Genomic DNA, 19,573 nt, shown 5'->3' on the forward strand with positions numbered 1-19,573 from the left:
CTCCTCATTTCAAGGTTTGGCTTGTGGGATCATAAAAACAGGACGGGTTGTCATCCTGACTTAGGTGGTGGTGGTCAGGCACAGGCCTGGGATCCAGAGGACAGGGATTGTAACACATCACTGGCCATGTATTTGCTTGCCTTATTATCCTTTTTCACCTTTCTGACCCTCCCTATTGTAGCCTCTTCTCACTTTCTTCACCCCAGTCTCCTCTCAAAAAAAACATCCTTTTCTTTTTTTTTTTTTTTTCCCCATAGGTCCCAGTTTTGTGACATCCTTACTTGAATTTACTGTTTCTGATACTGATATTCGGAGTTCAAGAGACGTTTGGACAATGCTGTCAGATATATCTGATTTTTGATGGTCCTGTGCAGACCAAGTGGTTGGACTTGATGATCCATGTGGATCCCTTCCAACTCTGACTATTCTGTGATTCTGTACCATGGCCTAGCAGTGGCTAAGATTGCTAAGGGGCTCGGCGTGGGCTGCTCTAGTCATCGTTGCTTGATACTGAAACATTTGGGTTCAAAGACTCAGAGATGAGCCCTTCAAAGGCACTGTGAGTTCGCTCAGGTCTGTTGTTCTTGATCTTAGTGGTGGTAATGGGGTGATGCTAATAGAGATAAATGAACAACTAGCACTTTGAAAATCCTACCTGACAGCCCACCTGAATGGATTTCGTGTTCCTGCTGCCATTTTTTTTGGCTAAAAGATAGATAAGCTTTGTTTATTTTGACTCTGCAGGCAGAAGCACTTGTGTGGGATAATGATGTATCTGCTCACGCCCAGACTGTTGCCAAGGCCAAATATGAATTTTTATTTGGCTTGGAAGAAGAGAAGCCTTCAGAAATGGGTAAGTGCTATTTATCACTAATGTGTGCAAAAACATCCTCCGAAGGCCCTCAGGAAGGAATTGCAGAAGCTGCTCCTGAATGACCCCGCGAGGGGTTGCTCAATGTGCTACGCTGCTCTTCGCTGGCACGCAGTGCAAGTACCAGACCAAAGGACCCTGATGGTTTGGCCACAGCAATCTTATGCCCCCCACCTGTCTCTGGCTCACCTGGGCCACCTCGATGAGATGGTGGGGACTTGTGTGCTGCTCACACTCAGCCAAGGGGCTGGCGGAGGAAACCTCAGCCCTTCTCTGCAGTGGAGCCATCTCAGCCACGTGTCTGCACTCTGCATGCCAAAACATGGCTCTGCCTGGCAGTCCTTCCAGGAATGCCCTTCGTGAGCTGCACGCTGCTGTTCCTACAGCTAGAGGTAGATAAGATTTTAATTTAGATATTCGAGGTGGTACCTGAACTGCTCCCTCCTCTGCATTTAGTAATTCATGTTATCCAGATGTAGTATCTAATTTTATGCCTAAGGGTCAGTCTTGTTTCTATGTTTTTCTTGTAAATAGAGGGCGTTTTCTACCTTTTCCCAGTCCAAGCTTAGAAGAAGAAAAAAAAAAAAAGTAGTTACTATACCTATTTCTTTTGCTTCATTTTAATTACCAATCCCTGCCCTCTTTGCAAAAGTATTTCCTCAGGCTGTTCTCTTTGCGCCTTGATCCTTTCTAAATTGCAAACTTTCTGGAATGTCACTTTTAATTAAAGAAGATTCCCTTCCTGCCAGAGAAGGGCAGCACTTTGTACAGGAACAAGCTGTGTATGGTCTTCCACTTCAGTCAAGAGAAAAAAAAAAAAAAAAAAAGAAAGAAAAAAAAAAAGAACAAGCAGAAGTGAGTTCTGGAAAGTGAGTAACAGTTTCTCCTGGATTTCCTAAAGTTAGGTCTTCCACTTGGGAAATCCTGGTTGCAGAGCAGGGGGAAAAAAACAAACCACACAGATGCTCTTGTTTAGGAATTTTAAAAACTTACAAATTGCCACAGAAATGTATATCGCATTCTTACATGAATCACAATGACCTCATTTCTTGTTTCGGGAGAGACAATGTGAGAGCACTGTCAGCAGGCATTAATACATTTCCGGAGATTGGCATTAAATAAAGCATGCTGTGTCTAATAAATCCAAGTGAATCTATTGTCATTACTAACCAAAACAATTATCAAATGTGATGAGCATTCTGTGCTGCATTGGTACTTAGAGTTAAAATAAAGGGCGGCTTTACTGGCTTAAGTGTGTACTTTGCCATATTTTTCCTGTGTTGCTTCTTGCCTTGTTTCTGAATCTCCTTCTGTACCTTTATTAATCGGAAGCTACCAGCAGGGGCTAACAGGCAGTGGAAAGGGAGTGACTTCCAAGGAGAGTTTCCAAATATTTAAGTGGTTAACATCTATCATTTGTGAATTGTACCCCAAAACTGTGTTGGAAGGGTGCTTTTACTATGCCCACAGAATTAATGACTGTGACAAAGACCAAGCAGAGTCTCAGAAAGGGCCCCTTCCCTTATGGTCCTTCTCCTTTTAGCAGATTCACAGCTGTCGAAATCCAGGTAGGACCTAGAAGAGTCTTCTCGCCCCATCCCATGTCCTGGCCAGCTAGACCTGTACTTGGCCAGCCTGGGATTTGCAGTCACCTTTGTCCCTCTGGCTGTGATAATGGTCTGACAAACTGTACTGCTTCTGCTGTGTGTTTTCCCCAGCCAGGATGACAATATGTGCTCTCCTCAAGGCCCCTGTTCCCCCTCCCCAAAACTCAGGTTCCCTGCTGCACAGCATTGTGCCAACCCAGACTGGTTTCTTGGTGTCACAGGCAAAGGCAGTCTCCTCCTTCTGCAAGATGCCTGGCCAAAATGGATGCATGAGAATGGCGCTGACCCTTTTTCTTCAAGGTTTCAGTTGCTTATTTATTGGAGATGAATGACTGGGCTGGCTCAGTTCACAGTAGTACAAACCCAGGTCCCTGTGCACCAAATCGTAGTTTCCTTTGATTTAACCTATACTGAAGATGTCATGGTGTATCTGCAGGTGATGAAGACTGTTTTGGGGGAAGCAGCTATGCCTGAAAGTCTTTCTGTCCTTCTTTATATTAGATGGGGATGGGAAAAAAAAACATCACTGAAAATCCAAACCAACCTGCTACTTTCTGAAGTTGCTTTTAAAATAAAGACGACATGGTTTTCATGGGTCAAAGTGTGTAAGATTTCAGACGAATGAGTGACAGCAGTAGGGCCCAGGAGCAGCACTGGTGTTTAAACTTAATCAGGAGAACAGCTTGTCGCTGTGGGCAGTAAAGCTGAACTTTCATTTATCTGACCTAAAGAGGCTTCACTCGTGCCTTGGCTGGCCTCAGAAAACGAGAACATAATACATAAGCTGCTGAATGGCTTAATTAGTTCTGCCTCCCAGTTTGGCCTTTCTCTCAGACACAGCCATATTGCCGAAGCCCTGCTGGATGCTGTTGAGAGTACGATTTTTTTAATTGGGTAGTGAAATACTTGTGTTGGAGAAGACACTTCACAGAGAGGGACAATGACTGGGGGATGGTGTAGCAAGCACTTCTGTTTGCCTAGGTCTCTCTCTGGAGACAGCAGACTGTTAATAAGCTGCTGGGCAGATTTTTGCCTTCCAGGTTTACACTAGCAGTCATTTTCACAGGTGAGAGGAGAAAAAAAAACACATCTGGTTAAATGTGTGTAGAAGAGGTGTTTCATTGCTATATTCAAATGTACGTGTTAATAAAGCTACCACATTACAAACAATTCCTCTTTTTTCTCCTTCACTGCCCTTGGTCTGTTTTTATTGGGGAGATTTGCAATCCCAGGTCGTCTCTGTACTCGTCTATTGGTCTTCAGCGTGTGACTGTCCTGCCTGGCTTTCCTTTCTCCTCTGTCCCTGGTTCTCCTCTGTCCCTGGTCATCCTCCTCGAGGCAGGTGGGTAGATGTGTGCAGGGAGGATGAGGGGACACGAATTTTCCTGCCGAGGCCTGCTCGTGGGGCTGCACCGTGCTGCCTCCGCAGCCTCGCAGCCCTGCCCTGCTCCTCGGTGGAGCCCCAGCTTTCTGCCTCCAGCAAAAGAAAATATTTTCTAAAATCTGAACTCAGCCGGAGCAGACAAGACGTCTTCTCAGCCTTGTTAACATAAAGGGCACTTGTATGGGTCTGGAAACATATCCTCCTCTGGAACTGGCCATGCTAACAGTGGTCTCTATTGAGCAGCTCTATCTCTTAGGCTTTGGCAGGCTGCAGAGTACTGATTGTTATGATTTTGCAGTTTATACATTTAAATACCAAAAAAAAAAGAGTTTTGACAAAGTGACTTAGTCCTAAAAAGTGCTTCCTTGGGGAAAGAAAAATTGGGGGGGGAGGGGAGGGCTACAAAATAATTGCTTAAAGAAACATGAAATCCCTAATCCCTGTTATTTGATGAAAGAAATCCAAGGGAGTTGTTAAGAAGCAAATATCTTCTTAAGATTCATGAACAGTCTTTTCTCTGATACTTCTAGGAGGGGAAAGCTTTCACCCCTCCTCTGTAACTAAGTGTATAATCTCATTCTTCACAAAAAAACCCTGTACAAGTAGTTCCCGGGTTGCTATGCAAATCTGGTCTTTCCCAACAGCTGCTGGAAGGAGCTTGTTTTTGAATTCCTGGTGAAACAAATAGCTTTTGGAAAGCCTGTCACTCGCTGTTTTGTGTACAGTGAGGTGTCATGAGGCAACTGAGCTCATGTAACAGCTTGCTTCTGCCAGAAGAGATGGTCCCAGCCGCATGCTGCCGCGGATTGTCTCATGCTAGCTCTTGTGCTCATCTGTTTTCTTAGCAAGTGTAAGCCGGTAAAAATGGAGTAAAAAAAAAGAAAAAAGTCTAAAAAAAGGTTTAGTTTCTCCTGGCAGTGCATGCTGAATCACCTTTCCAATGGTCAAACAGTGCCAGAGCTGATATGCAGAAGAAAATGAAATATGTACATGTACTTTAAGCCATGCCACATACCTGTTCCTGAAACTGAATCATGGCAATGAGTGCATTTGCTGTAGAATTTCTCTGGCTTCTTTCAGGAGCTAAGGAAGCACATAGTGGCTGTTTTTTTGTACACCCTTTTTCACAGAATCACAGAATAATTGAGGTTGGAAGGGATCTCAGGAGACCCTCTAGTCCAACCTCCTGCCTCAGGCAGGGTCCCCTTGAGAACATTTCCCAGTATTGTGTCCAGATGGTGGCCCTATATTGCTGATTTAAGCAGCCTTGAGAAAGTTACCCTCTTAACCTTTCTGTAAAATACATACTGCTTACTTTCTAGGTAGACCTTTGCTCTTCTGCTTTGCTTTCTTTCTCTGCATCACTTCCAGTCATGCATGTCCAGCTCTGCTGCACCCTCCTTGCACTGCGTAATGTGACACACTCATGATCCTCACTCTAAAACTTCCCTTACATCAAATTTGCTCATGTACTGCATCATCCTCATATTAGCATGGATTGCTAGCTGCAGTCTTCCCCCGTGCTTTAACCACATCTCTGTCCATGTCGATAACACCACCCTTTGTCATGTTTTCCTTTCTTGCCCTTTCGCATTTCCAGGCAGTCTTGAAAGTCTAGGCACCCTGGGCTGCTGTTTTCCTCTGCAGTTCTGCTTTCCTGAAAAGGTACAAAATTGTATTTTCTGAGGGTTGAAGGGCTGCTGATTGCAAGTCCATGTTGCAGTGACCAGAGCCTGTGAAGATAAGTACGTCAAATGTTCATTTTGGATATGCCCTGCAACATTTAACAGGGGTACATGCAAGACTGGATTCTTGGATAGCTAAAACCTGTGGTGCCCATGCGCTCCTAATTGAAATTCCATCATTCCGTTGTGCCTTCTTGAATCTCTAAGCTTACTTTTTGTTCTTTCTGCGGCTCTACTGCTGTTTCTGACACAATGAAGACCAGCAGGAGCTTTTAAGTGGTAGTTTGGTAACACTGCATTTTATCCTAATTGTCCCTGATGTTTGCTGTCTTCTTTGGCTGGCAGTGAGACATTACGCGAGGTCCATGGCTCTGCAGGAGGAAATTGCATGTCTTGTGACCTGCACTTGAAAGCTGGGTAGTTCAAGTTATCATAACCTACAGCTGCAGGGAGGAGATTACCACATCCTTAACTCAGTAAACAACAAAATTGTTTGAAGGCCAAGGGTTTAGTACAAATAATAGTTAAAACATGGGCTGTTTGTTTATTGTTTTTTTTTTTAAGGTGCAGAATTAAACACTCAGCAGCTAGGAAATGCCAGAGTTGAGGCAGTAATTACCTCCCCATTTGTGGGCTGCTGGCTGGAGCGGCGGAACGCCCTGAAACCAAATGGACAAATACTTGGGGGCCTGGTGATGCTGGCAGCCCTTTGATGGTGGCTGGGCTTCTGCGGGCACCCGGAGCATACGGGGTGCAGGCTGAGCTCAGCAGCAGCTGAATGCAGCAGAAAAGCTTCCCCAGCACAACAAAGCCAAGTCCACAAGGCACAGAAGGAGGGGCTCAGCTGGCTGACTTGATCGACCGGCCATATGTGGACGCGGTGGGGCACAGCTGCATCGTCACTTATCCTTGCCATCAGCTCCGCTCCTCTCCTTTGCTACAGCCCTGTCATCTTTTGAGACAAAGGAGGTAGGCAGCACGCACACAGAAGCCCTCCATCGTGTTGTAGCCTTGTTTTATCTCTAAAGGCTTCCGGAAGAACAGCAGTGTACTGTCCTGCTGCTAAAGGTGACTTGGTAATGAACATGTAGAAGACGTTTAATTAAAATTACATGGGTAGATGAAATTCTGGCTTGTAAAATGTAACATGGTACAGCAAATATCTTTCCTGTTCACAGTTCAGCACTTTAATGAGCGCCTTCTGCTCTGGACCCCTGCGTTGTTTATTGACCACCATTCAGCTTACTGAGGAAGGGAATCTCATTCACCATGCTAGCTTGCTGAAGAGTGCCCGTGCAATGTCAAGCTGCACCTTTAGCAGCAAAGACTCCAAGCTTGGGAAATGCACGTGTCCCTCTATGCGGCTACTTTTATTTTAGCTGCGTGCATAACTCGATATCCAGCTCCTGGGATGCTTTGAAGACTGCTTATCCAGCTTTCTCTTAGCCCAGCTAATTGATCCCAAATCTCAAAATGCAATAAATGACATCCTCTCACAGGGGTGTGTCTAGTTTCCTCAGTAGCTGCTGCAAAGATGCAGGGTTTCTCAAATTGGTGAGCAATTGTGTGTTTGTTTTCGCTTTTTTTGTTTTTAAGCTGTCATTTCTACCTTGAAGTCTGGAGCAGTTTCTTTATTTGAGAATATATTTCCATTTAAAGGACTTTTTGAGGGTTTTAAAAAGATTCTTTTAAAGGCAATATTTTAAATACATAAATGGAAGTGGATTCCAGGAGCTACAAAGTCTTCACTTTATAGTCGCTGCGAGTGTCAAAGCAGCTGTGGGTTGTCACTGCTCCAAAAGTTTGTGCTTTCAGCCTGAGGTTCTTAGGGAGCTTTTTAAATAATTACTGATATCACTGTATCTATCTGCACTTGGAAAATCACCTGTTAGGAGCTTCCTTTCTAAATCACAGCAATGGAAAAATGATATTTTTTTTATTCTTTTTGGATTTACCATTTGAATTTTGAGTTTAATGCTTATATTTTCCAACTTTTTAGAACCAAAACTTAAGGTTTTTTCTTTCACTGCAGGCGGTGTGCCTTTAAAGAAATAAAATGCTGTGCATATAACAAGACCCAGTGACGTCAGGGTAGTGAGCCCAGTTTTTCCCTTTGTATTCCCTCCCGTTCCCCCTTCTGCTAGCAGCTGTTTCAGTCTCTACCCTTTCGCTTTCCAGGGTAATGACTCTGGGGACCAAGCTATCTCACTGACCATCTGTGGCCCATGCAGCAATTTGTAGTGGATAATCCCTCACAGTAAGCTCTCCCAGCACGTGCTGTGTGTTAGTTTTGGACTGGGTCCTCTTCTGAGCTCACTGTGGGTCTGCGAGCTGCCGCGGCAGCGTGCCCTCTTTCCTGCAGCTTGGGGAGCGATGAGGTGCCCAGTGGAGGGCTTTTAGTTCAGTGTGGTTTGAGTTACACCGGAGGCTTCCAAACCCCATTTACTACTGGGAAATGGCTAAAATCTGTAAAAGAAATATGTAATTGAGTCACAACGTTATTTACCTAAGGCTTTCCATCAGAAAGCACATGATGTGGAATAGAGCTGGAAGACTTGCAATTGTAAAAAAACACACATGCACACGCACATATATTTTACATGCTGCTCTCGTCATTGCTTTCTTAAAGGACAGACTTTACACTCATAACTCCTCCGTCTTCCTTTCTCAAGTGCTGCCAACCCGCCTGTCACATCATCGCTGACTGCAGGAGCTGGAGCTGAAGGAGCTGGTGGAGATGCTGTTGGTAAATGTACCTGGTGTAAGAGTGGCTGTCCTGTGGCAGACTGAAGGTTCACCTAATGCAGCCTCTTGTGGCCAAATAACAGAATTTAGGGAACTGAGAACTACAGAGAGCAGTACTTCTCTGGTAACTTCTTCCAGCAGAGGTTTCCTGGTGGTCCTTGCTAGCGCTGGATGGATGGTGTCCTGCCCTGTGCTGATCAGTCTAACTTCTCAGCTGTCAGCCACCACCAGGTCTGCGTCCCTGGGACTCACCAGTGACCCCCTCTGGTCCTCTCTTTTTGGGGTGAGGGATCCCAGACTGCATGGTCGTTTCTTATGCATAGGCTCATCTGTATCCTTGGCTCCCCTCACTTCCACTGTGTGTTTGCTAAGGCAAACGTGGAGGTGGCTGTGATGTTTAGCCCGTGCTTACTTTATAAGCAGCTCTCCCTTACCTCTTTGCCCTGCTCTCCCTACATCTGTCAGCTCCTATATTTCCACCAACCTGTTTTTTGTGTAATGCTGATGGGCCGGTGGAGGCCTGGCTCCAGCTTCCCCAGGTGAGCAAGCTGCCCAAAAGCCCAGAGCAGCTGCAAGCTGCAGAAACCTGTGCTCCCAGTGCGTGCAGCAAGATGTGGTCATTTGCAGTCTGGTTAGAAATCCTCAGTGCTTGCATCGCGTAAATCACTCAGCTTTGGCTAGCACAGGACCATCACGGCACGGAGAATGACATCATTTGGCAAAAGGGCTGCTGACGGTGGTGTGGCAGCATCCCTGCTCTCCCACAGGCAGGGGCCGCTCCAGCTCAGCCTGCACAGGCACAGCTTGATAAATCCAAATAGCTTTAGTTACCGCTGAAGTTTCTGCCCGAGGGAGTGCACGATGCCTGTGGCTCCCCCTCTCCAGAAAGGTGCAGGAATGATACCGTGCCGTAACTGCTGTGATCTGTTCATTAAACTTTGTCACCCTGAGATCGTTTCCATGCAGTGCACCCATTGTTTTTATGGCCCTAATTTGCCATTTACAAATAAAGGCAATAAATGCCCCCAACAGAAGATCAATGGTATGGTTCTGCATGCAGTCACACCTATGTGCTGCTAGTGATCAGCGCAAGGAGCTGCAGAGAAATAAAATGCAAGATGCCTGCACTGTTGTGTGAACCCTTCCAGCTCAGTAACGCTGAAAAGCCGTCAGGCGCCTTCTGCTCTGAAACCAGCACGCCACTCTGAGGATCACCATGCTGCCCCTTTATTCCTCTTACAATACCCGGCAGTTAAGCACAAACATCTCCCTGGCATATCATCAGGCAGCCTGTGCTGGAGGAGATTTTTTTTTTCCCCCTGCAAGCTGCCAAGGTGGACTCCTTAGCTCCGGCGATAGACTGAATGAGACTGCAGTTCCCCCATCAGTTTCATAATACTCAGAAAGCTTCCATTTACATCATTGTGTGCAGTGCAGGGCAGCAGCTGCCAGGAAATTTGAAACTATTTTGATTCCAGTTGACTAGAACAGCAGCAATTGAATTAGCTGGTATCGCTATAGATAAACTGATGATCTGTGCATTTTATTTCTTTGACCAATGGGTAACTGCTGGAGCTACAGTAACCTCTGTGAGTAAGGAGACTGTTCAAGCAAATATATCTGATTTCTCTAGCTAGCTAATCTGTCTATCTGTCTATCTATATACTGCATAGAGAGAGAGACACACACCATTCTTTTGTAAAATGTACCTGTAAACAAAATGTCTGTCTATGCTTGTAACTTGTGTTTTGCTTCCTAGAATTTCCTTTTATTATGCTGTAGACAAGCTTGATTGAAACGGAGTGGCTATTTACCTATGAAATATCATATCTATGCCTGATTTAAGTCATGAATTCTTTCAACCTCTAGTCATACGAAAGGCTGACAGCTGCTGTTAGGTTATATTTGCCCGTTTTCTCGCCACTCGCCCCCGTGCTGTTTTAGCTCTTTCTCTCTCCTTTTCATTTTTTTTTTTTTTGCTTTGTTGAAAGAAGCCACCTTCAATGCAAAGTAGAAATTGGTGTTACCTGAGAGTGTGTGTCCTTTCATTGTTTGTTTGGTGGTGGGTAATTTTTTCCCTGCTCATCTTCAGTGCGGTCCTTAAATTTTGTTGTTGCCTTTCTAGCCTTGTTTGTAATGCAGTCATATTGGGGGATGGGGTTGCACAGGATATGCCAGTAGCTGCAGCAAGACATGATGCTGTGGTGGTGGATGGGAATAAGGGAGGAGTTTCCCTTAAAGAGCTCAAGCTCCTCCAGACTTGGGCACCTGAAGCGGTGCACGGAGCCTTGGGGAAGGCTTTGCTCCTTTCAGGAGCTGGTGGTGGTGGTGGTGATGGTGGTGCTGGTGGTGTGCTGCAAGGAGCGGAGGCCTCAGCAGCGTGGTGTGTGGTGCTGCCTGAGGCAGGGTGAACAGGCTGTCGCTTTGATGCCACATTTGATATTTGTTTTTCATCAGGCAATGTCAGGCATCAAATTAGGCAATGTTTCTCCAGGATGCTGTGCAGGCGAGAACCCCATTTGCTTGTGGTAACAAACTGCGGCAGCAGAAGTCCTCTCAGAGCATTGCTGCTGCGACCTCGGGGTAGAAAAGGCCTCAGGTTTCTACTGTGGTGGTGCCCAGGTGAAACACTTGCAGCTTGCACGTATGGCAAGCTCCTGTATGTCTCTGTGGGCCTGTGTGTTCTGTACTCATGGCTTTTCCTGAGCATACCAGGCTCGCCAGAGGGTCGTGTTTGCTTGGGAGTAGGTTGTGAAAGACATTCAGGAGGAGAAGCAAAGCAGGAACTTGTTCGGGACTGTTCACTGCTGTAAGCGGCGGCCATCGGTGATGGATGGGGCGCGCGGCAGTGTGTGCGGCATTCACTGCCAGAAAGAAGGCCTCCTCTGTTTTCCCTCCTGTCAGTTCAGAAGCTAAGATAGCAATTAGCAGAGACGAGCCTGGCCCCTTGGCAGGAGCTGTGCGCGGTGCCTTGTCGGGGCTTGGCCTCCAGTGCGTGTTGGCTGCAGCCCAGCCCCGTGGGGGGCCGGGGGGACACTGATGCCCCGGGCTTCCTTCCAAGGGGCCGAGTGTGTGGGTCAGAGGGAGGCACGGGGGTCCCTGCTTGTGTGGGCACTTCCCATTGCCTTCCTTACTGATAGGGTTGTGAGGCATTGGAACAGGCTGCCCAGGGAGGTGGTGGAGTCACCATCCCTGGAGGTCTTTAAAAGACGTTTAGATGTAGAGCTTAGGGATATGGTTTAGTGGGGACTGTTAGTGTTAGGTTAGAGGTTGGACTCGATGATCTTGAGGTCTCTTCCAACCTAGAAATTCTGTGATTCTGTGATTCTGTGGGATGTGCAGAGGCCGGGGCATGGCCATGTGCCTCCCTGTGGTGCTGGGGATTTGGAGCTGGAGTGGCGTCTGCCATGGGGGGCACCCCGTCTGGTGGGTCTGCAAGCTGAGAGTTGCTGTAGATAGAGCTGAGCCCTCCAAGAAGAGTTTACTGACATCTACAGTGATGGGGCAGCAGCCAGCATTAATGCTGCAGCACCTAAGCTCTCTGTGGATGTGAGACTGAATTTGTATACACTGGGGGCTGTTTACCTGGGGCTCCTAATCACTTAGAAAAAGCACTGTGCCTGGAGATGCTTGTGTGGAGAAAAGATACCACAGCCTTCTTCAAACTCATCTGGTACACCCACACCTGTGGGCTTGGAAACTCTGTGACAAAGGCAGTCTAGCAGTGCAGATGTGGACAGGGCATCTCTGCTCCTCACAGCCCTGCGGGACCTTTCTCTTTGCTCTGAGGCTGCGTGACTTTTGCAGCAGAGGTCCCTGCTTTGCCCAGGCACTGTCCTCAACAGCAGCCGGGTCATGTAGGTGAAACCTGAAGTTTAAATCAGGAGTGATTAAATCAAAGGCATGGAGATTCTAGAGAACCTGCTGGGGAGGAGGCTGTGGTTTGGTGTAGTCCGAGTCTGTCATTTTGGTCCTTTGCATACACACACACCATGTGTGGTATTTACCCTGTGGATAGAGCTACTGGCTAGTTAGCTGCCAGGTGTGACCTGCTTCTCCTTGTCTTTACAAACTGCTGGCAGATATATAGCCACGTTCATGCGGTGCTGAACTCGTGTTAACTTACTCTCCTTTTTACCTTGAAAATCATTAACCACAGCTACATGGCTTCCCCCTCAGCAATGGCTTGTGGCCAGCTCAGAGAGGAGACAGGCATGGGTTTGCAGAGCAGCACCCAGTGATGCCCCCCCCAGCAGGGCAAAGTGTCCAGATGCAAGTGGGTGTCTGGTTTCAGAGGTGTGCCCCTTGACATTTTTTGGAGTAGGGGATTGGGTTTGGCCTCCTCATTGTTTGGTTTAAAGAAATTTAAACTCCAGGCTATGTCTTTCCAGAAGTGTGCAGAGAACGCAGCTGCTGCTTTTTTCCAAAAGCTCAGCTCCAGCTTGGACCATAATATCAGGTGGCTAGATCTGCATCAGTGTGCCATCCATGGGTCCCTCTGAGAACAGCCGAGTCTGTGTTACCCAAGAACAATGGGAACCACTGGGTGCTCGGCTCCTTTGAAAATGCCACCATCAGTTTTCTCTCCCTCTCTGTTTACATCCGTTTGAAAAATAGCATGAGAAGGGAGGGGTAGTGAGCTTTTTGTGAAGCACTGAATTAACTTTTTTTTTAGCAGAAAATGTAAGCTACTTGGGATGTGTGCATTACTGCAACATGACCTTCAGTTACCTGAGTTGTTAAAGGAGGAGGGTAGTACTGGCAGAAAGTTTAATTGCCCATTAATTGCTGTATAATTTAACTAATTGGTTTTGTGGGATATATAGGGTGTGGCTGATTACCTTCCTGGTGTTTCATCTTTGTAAGTGAAAATGACCTCAAAGTATTTTTTAAGTGAAACCACTACGTATGGCGCATACTGTGGATGGATGTTAAACTTCTGAGTATCTGCTTCGTTCAGCCTTTGTGTTTGGCGTGTGGCCTCAGACTATTCATGGGCCACTGGGACCCTTTCTGAAGTGTAGCAGACATTTTTGGCATTCCTTCCTCGGCAGTGCAAGCTTCCAACATAGGGCTGCCCAAAAACTCGTATGCAAGAGGACCAGTTGTGGATAGCTGCAGTGTGAGAGCATGCAGAAATGAGTTAAACAGAACGGTATTTTCCCTGCAGGGACAAACACAATTGCTCTGTTCTGAAAGGCTGGGATGCGGTAGTTAGGCTTTTTGCTTATGCACAAAGTAGATAAATCCACACTCTTTTTTTTTTTTTTTTTTTGGCAGGTAGTGGCAATGGAAGTAACACGTTGCTCCCCCACACCATCATCAATGAATTTCCAGAGTACGGCACTATAGAGCCAAGTGGAGACGCACTGAGGACATCATCAGAGGGCCAGGCAGAGCCTGTGACGTGCAGCCCAGAAGGACGGGACAGTCACCAGGTACCTGGCAGGCCTCCTTCTCAGCCTGCGGCTTCTGTGGACGAGTCTAGAGCTCATGCTAAGGCAGCACAGCTGCATGCTGCGGAAGAAGGCTTACAACCTGCGGGTAACGTGCCAGAGATTATGAAAATCTCTCGACGGCTAGAAGCAACAAAGGTGCAAGAGGGAGCAAATACTGCTCTTGATTCGGAGACACACATGGAAAAAAAGAACGTTCCTGGCAGCCAAAATGTACAGACAGCCAGAGAACCAGTTCCAGCAGGCCAAGAAAAAACCTCAGACATGCCTCTTCCATCTGAACGAACAGCTGAGGAAAAAATGCATTTGATCGTAGGGAAAGATCTGGCTGCAATATGGACTGGAGAAAAGCAGTCCGAGTCCTTGCAAGCCACCAGTAATAAAACTGAGGAGGTCCACACAGCAGAGGAGACAAGCTGTCATAGACCATCTGCGACAAACCTGGAAGCAGCCAGCAGAGTGGAAGGGTGGGCGCATTTCGAGGAGTTTTCAGCGTACAGTCAAGGCAAAATGCAAATGGGTCCTGAGAGGAGGCTCTCTAAAGAGGCAGCTGTGAGCAAACATGTAGAATTTCAAGGGGTGGAGATTTTATGGCTGCAAAAAGCAGAGGAGCAGAGCAAAAAGAAGCATTCACTGCTGGAGACCGCATCCGTGGAGAGGAAGGCATTCCCCAAAACATCCAGCCATCCTGCGCCACCAATGGTCTCCCCGGGCTTGGTTGCCTCTCCGGATAGTGCTGGGAGAGAGGTCTGGGAAGACCTCAAGCTGGGAGCTGCCTGTGGAGCCGCTCCTCTGGCATTGCTTGATGAAAGTGGGGAGGATGAAGTTTTTGTGAAGGACAGAAAGAACCGCGGTGAGGAGGAGACCGCTGTGCTAGCGAGAGGCCAGGGCAGGTGAGATGGCTTCTGGGGGCTGTGGGGGTTTGGATGGGTGTCTCTTACTGCAAGCATGGGACTTTTGCCTGCCCCTGTAGGAGCTGCTGGTTTGCTATCAGTGGCAACTCAAGATTGTCTGCAGTATGGTGGAAATGGTAATGGTTAGTGTGCAGTGGTGGCCAGTGTGTGAGGCTGGGCTGAGTCCTGTCCACACTGTGCTGATGCAGTTGGAAGTCAAGCTTGTCTTTGGAAGTGTGGAAGTGTCTTTTGCAGTCTGTCCAGTAACAATTGTGTGGCGAAGCAACTCTGGCAGGTGTAGCCAGGATGGTGTACAGTTACACAGAGGCAACACACAGGCCTGGCCGCATGTGCCCTGATAGGTGTTCTGGTTTCGAGCCAAGTTCATGCAAGCACAGTGTGAGCACCTCTGTGAGGTTGGATAATGAAAACATTTAGCCAAAGTCACTTCTGGGTAAATGCAGTGACGTGCTTTCTGTGTCGTCTACCTGTTCACCGAGGTGTATTTATGAACCCCAGGCTGTTCTTTGTGAGAGCGTCCTGATTTGCTTGCCCTTTGCTCCTGGCCATGTCTGTAATGGGGTGTGGGGTGCCCCCACAGCTGTGGGAAGGCCAGTGGGCCTCATTGGGGAGCATCCAGCCCCTTGGGGGCCCTCAGGACTTGTTTTGGTTACTGCCTGGGGTGGCTCTGGTTTCAGCACTGGTGGCAGACAGGTGCCATGAACACCTGAGATCTGCTGCTGCCAGGCCTCAGGCCCTGCTGCCGGGTGAGGGCAAGCAGATCTCAGCTTTTGGGCAAAACGAACATATGTGAAAAGCTGCTGGCTTCCCTCAGCTGGAAGGAAAGCTCAAAAAAATAGCCAGTAACCATACACTGTGCTCTCTCCACCTTGTGTCAGGTGAAGGCCAGGCCCATGGGGCTCCTGAGCTGGGCTCTTGCTTCTCTCTTATTTCGGAGAGGCCTCCTCCAGTCCCCCAAGGCCACTGGCTGGGGTTGTGGCTCTGTCCTGGCCAACAGGGATGGTGCTAACAGAGAGTTTATGATTTAGTGAGTGCACTAGCATCTGGTGTTAACTGTTAGGCAATATCATGCCTCCCCCCGCAGTGCTTTTGCCCATAACTCTGTTTCCTTTCATGTCCCCAGGACTGTAACAGCGTGGAGAGGGAGATGGTGCTTGTTGTGAGCAGAGGCAGTGTGAGATGCTGGTGGGTCGTCCGTGGTGTGGTCTCCTGCACGAAGCACAGACCTTTCTGTCCAGAAAGGTGGAAAACAAGGAGGTCCACTCAAAGGTCCAAACCTAGCTGCCAAACTGAAACGAGCTTGTTTGTGCTTAATTTCTAGGATCATGGAGGAGGGGGAAGCCGCCGTGGGAGGATATGAAGATGTCCTTGGACAGAGGCACTCTGACGTCTCCACTGATCTGTACAGCTCGCAGTTTGAAAACATCCTAGACAATGCCTCTTTATACTACAGCGCGGAGTCACTGGAGACGTTATACTCGGAGCCTGACAGCTACTTCAGCTTCGAGATGCCACTCACTCCGATGATCCAGCAACGTATGAAGGAGGGCAGTCAGTTTTTAGAACGGACTTCAGCCTCAGGACAGACGGATGTCTTTCAGCTTCCCCCTGACGGGGAAGCAAAGAGCTGCTGTGAAGGCATCGCCAATGGTTTAAGGGATGTAAGTGAAACGCTCTTCAGAGGAGATGTCACAGAAGTTCCTCGTTTGGAAAGGTAAAAGTAGTGGATAAGCTTTCTGTGTGTGTGCTTAGTTGTTCTGATGCCTGTGTAGTGAAGCAGACTGTCTCAGAGTGTAGTTATGACTCTGCACGCTGCACGTTTTCTACACCAAATGATTTTCAGTGTAACAGAGTCAGGTGCAGAAGAGAAAAGAGCCATCCAAACCTGCTGTTTTATTAGAAAGTGCAAATTTACATGTTTTTTGTAGGTGTCTCTGTCATAGTTGTGTCAATAAAAGGCTGGCCTGTATTGTAGCATCTGTGGGACTTGTCCCCGGAGGAGTTAGCTACCTGCTATAAATAAACACTGTTCATCTCCTCTTACACCTGAATTTGCTTACAGCAATTTTAGGAAGAATGAAATCTGTGCACATGCACAAGATGTCCAAATGCAGCTTATGATCTGGATGTTATAGATGTGTCTTTTGGCATGGCTTTTTCTCTCATGAGACCAGTAGGAATTTTGCTGGTTTCTTCAGCTGGGACGAGGTTTTGCTCCCACTGTGTCCTAGCAGTTGCACTAATTAACTGATTTGTTTTACTAGTGCAGTAGCAACTGACTGAAAGAGGAAGGAGTATTGCAAAAATACTGAAGATCTCTGTTTAGGTAAAGGGAGAGGCAAAGAAACCTAGTAAGAGAAGAGTTATGTGAGAAATAAACACTGGGCTAAGTGGTCAGAAGATACTGTGTATTTATATAAACTTGCTCTATGAGCAAACTTCCCTCATAATGTGTTGGTCAAAGAGAGATGGGGATATTGAGAGGCAGCAACGCACTAAGTGGGGGAGCTACAGCCAAAGGCAGTAATGTTTTTTTATTTCTCAGCAGTAATGAGGGGTGAGAGACCTCACAAATGACGAAGATGCCTCAGGTCACCATCCTGCAGGGACGGGCTGTTATCTCAGAGCCCTTAGACTATTCCATTAGATAGGACTAGTCTAGTCTAGGTATTCCAGAGCATGAGTGGTAGGAGGTCTTTTATGTGTTTTAGTCCTTTTGTGCAAGTGTGAAAGAAGTCCTTTGAGCAGAGGTAGTTTTTCCAGCTTCATGGATTAAGGTACAGTTTGCCCTTAAAAGATCAGGCAGAACTTAGTAGTTTGGGTATTTCATCAATTTCACAGGAAAAGGGGTGTTTAAATCTTGTGCAACCTTGAACTGCTTGGTGCCAATTAATAGAAAGCGACTGCTAATCTGCTACAAGGAGTTTAGAGCCAGAAACTGAGGTCAGTCCTGACACTTGGCAGTTTGTGCTTCCGCTAAAACCTGAGATTGCCGTAAGACTGGAGTAGTGGAAGACAAGCAGCACATACAAACCCTGGTCTGATACCCCACAGCTGTAGTCTCAAGTGTCCCACATAGTGAAAAGTTCCACCAGGTAAGATCCACATTGGCTTATCAAGGCAGAAGTTTTAATGAAGACGAGGTGAGCTTAGGTAATGCTTGTTAACATGTTGTTTGCCTATTTAGTATGAATTTCATGCAGAATGAAGTTCGATTGAGTTTAAATTTGCAACCACAGTGAAATACCAACAGAGGCTTTCAAAAATTCTTTCCCCTCCCTTCCCTTGCTATACAAAGAAGAAAGAAATGTTCCTAAGAGTGGTATTGTGGCAAAGCCCTCCTGTTGTAATCCACAAGGTGCTGGTAAGAGCAAACCCTGAGCTCGCTCTCTTACGGCAGGTACGGGTAAAGAGCGTAGCTGCAGCAGAGCTGCCAGCCACGGATGTGCCCAGATGGGTAATCCTCCAGACAATAACTCAATTAACCACACCCCCATGGTGATATTCTAATGTTATATTGTATTACACCAGGGCACAGATGGCTGGCAGATCATGTTTGCCTTACTGTTGGGAGCCAGAGGGGAGCCACGGTGTTGTCGTGTGCTGTTGAGGGGTGCAGTGTGCGTGCTGGGGGTCCTATGAGATTTATTTAAGGGGGGATTGAGGCACACTGTCACTGCAATGCTTGGTATGAACCAGAAACACCTGCCTAAACTGCAGGTACTTTTCCTAAGAGGAATAACAGTACGTGGTTGTGTTGCCTGAAGCAACCCTGAACTGCTTTTCTCACCCGCATGACACTCGTGAGGTATCCTTTGCTCCTTCTGCTACAGGACACCATTTCCCACAGCACTGCAAAACCCTACCAGCCTCAGAGATGTTACCACCTCGGCGGAGAGCCTGCCTCTTTCTGCCCGAGCATCGGATGCTCTCCCTGAAGCTGCTGTCCTGCAGCGCAGCCCTGGGCCACCGGAGGGCTCCTCGGCACAGGAGCAGCAGCAGCAGCAGCCAGCCCTGCAGGGGAGGCAGAGGGATTGGCAAGGGAGGGCGCTTGCAAGGGGGATCCTGCAAAGCTGCAGTCAGGCACGATGAGAAGCCTGCCCCGCACCTTTTTCTTTCCTTTTTTTTTTTTTTTTTTGTCTTCCAGAAATCAGCTTCCAGCTGAAAGCAAACAAAAACTGAAACCAAACACTCTGCAGCTCCCTGTGTGCTGGTATTTCGGTGACATAAAAAGCGCGTGGGAAAGTGCGTAGGGGGGAGGACACATCCTGGTACCAGCGCTAATTTATGGGGGAACAGGCTGTGAAATACTGACAGCTCTTCTTGGTCCTGCACAGGAGGAGAGGGTGGATGTGAGAGCAAGAGAGTTAATGGCTTACACCTGGAAACTGCATGCAGCTTGTCTATTGCAGGAGAAGAAGCAGGTGTTCCTCATGTTGAGGGTATCTTGGGAGCAGGCAGTCAGCACCACCGTCCTTTTGGGTCTCTGTGGAGGGATCCTGAGCATTAATGGCCCGCAGACCCTAGATGGCGTGAGGTTTTAATGCACGGCACACGCGTAACCACGTCTTCTCATGAGTAAGTGGGAGGGTAACATCCTTTTCGGCTCTTAGGAAATCACTGGCTCTGGGAGGGGTCAGCTCTGGTATGTGAAGGCCAGTCACATGCCTTCAGAAACAGAAAAAAAAAAAAGGGAAAAAAATGATTAAAGGCTCACGGGCTGCAAGTTCCTATGGGCTTCTTCGTGTCCGGGTACTTCGTCCCTGCTGTCCTATCAGCTGCCAGCCGTGGTTAAATGCAGTAAGTCCCAACAAAAGCTGTGTGATGCTGACCATGCCCCCTCTGATGGGGACCTGTGGTTTTTCTGTGGGACAGGTGGGATGCCAGCTGGCCTGCAGGTTATCGGTGCAG

The 19,573-nt window shown here is 47.5% G+C and overlaps 1 protein-coding gene across 11 annotated transcripts in view; it reads left to right on the forward strand.

Annotated features, from left to right (window-relative positions):
* PSD3 (pleckstrin and Sec7 domain containing 3) overlaps positions 1-19,573 on the forward strand; it is a 107,887-nt gene that overhangs the window by 12,399 nt on the left and 75,915 nt on the right. For 5 of the 11 annotated variants that reach the window (XM_038169872.2, XM_038169869.2, XM_038169868.2 and 2 more), the window contains 3 exons: positions 745-853; positions 13,573-14,641; positions 15,984-16,376. In XM_038169872.2, coding sequence (XP_038025800.1) covers positions 850-853; positions 13,573-14,641; positions 15,984-16,376 — 1,466 coding nt within the window. In that variant the 5' untranslated portion in view covers positions 745-849. Of the gene's footprint in view, positions 1-744; positions 854-6,111; positions 6,517-9,835; positions 9,882-13,572; positions 14,642-15,983; positions 16,377-19,032; positions 19,241-19,289; positions 19,463-19,573 lie in introns of those variants that run through there. The other 6 variants (XM_072031615.1, XM_038169870.2, XM_038169871.2 and 3 more) reach the window with 6 other exon arrangements.

Source organism: Anas platyrhynchos, chromosome Z (genome assembly GCF_047663525.1).
Source record: "Anas platyrhynchos isolate ZD024472 breed Pekin duck chromosome Z, IASCAAS_PekinDuck_T2T, whole genome shotgun sequence".
Lineage (NCBI taxonomy): Eukaryota > Metazoa > Chordata > Aves > Anseriformes > Anatidae > Anas > Anas platyrhynchos.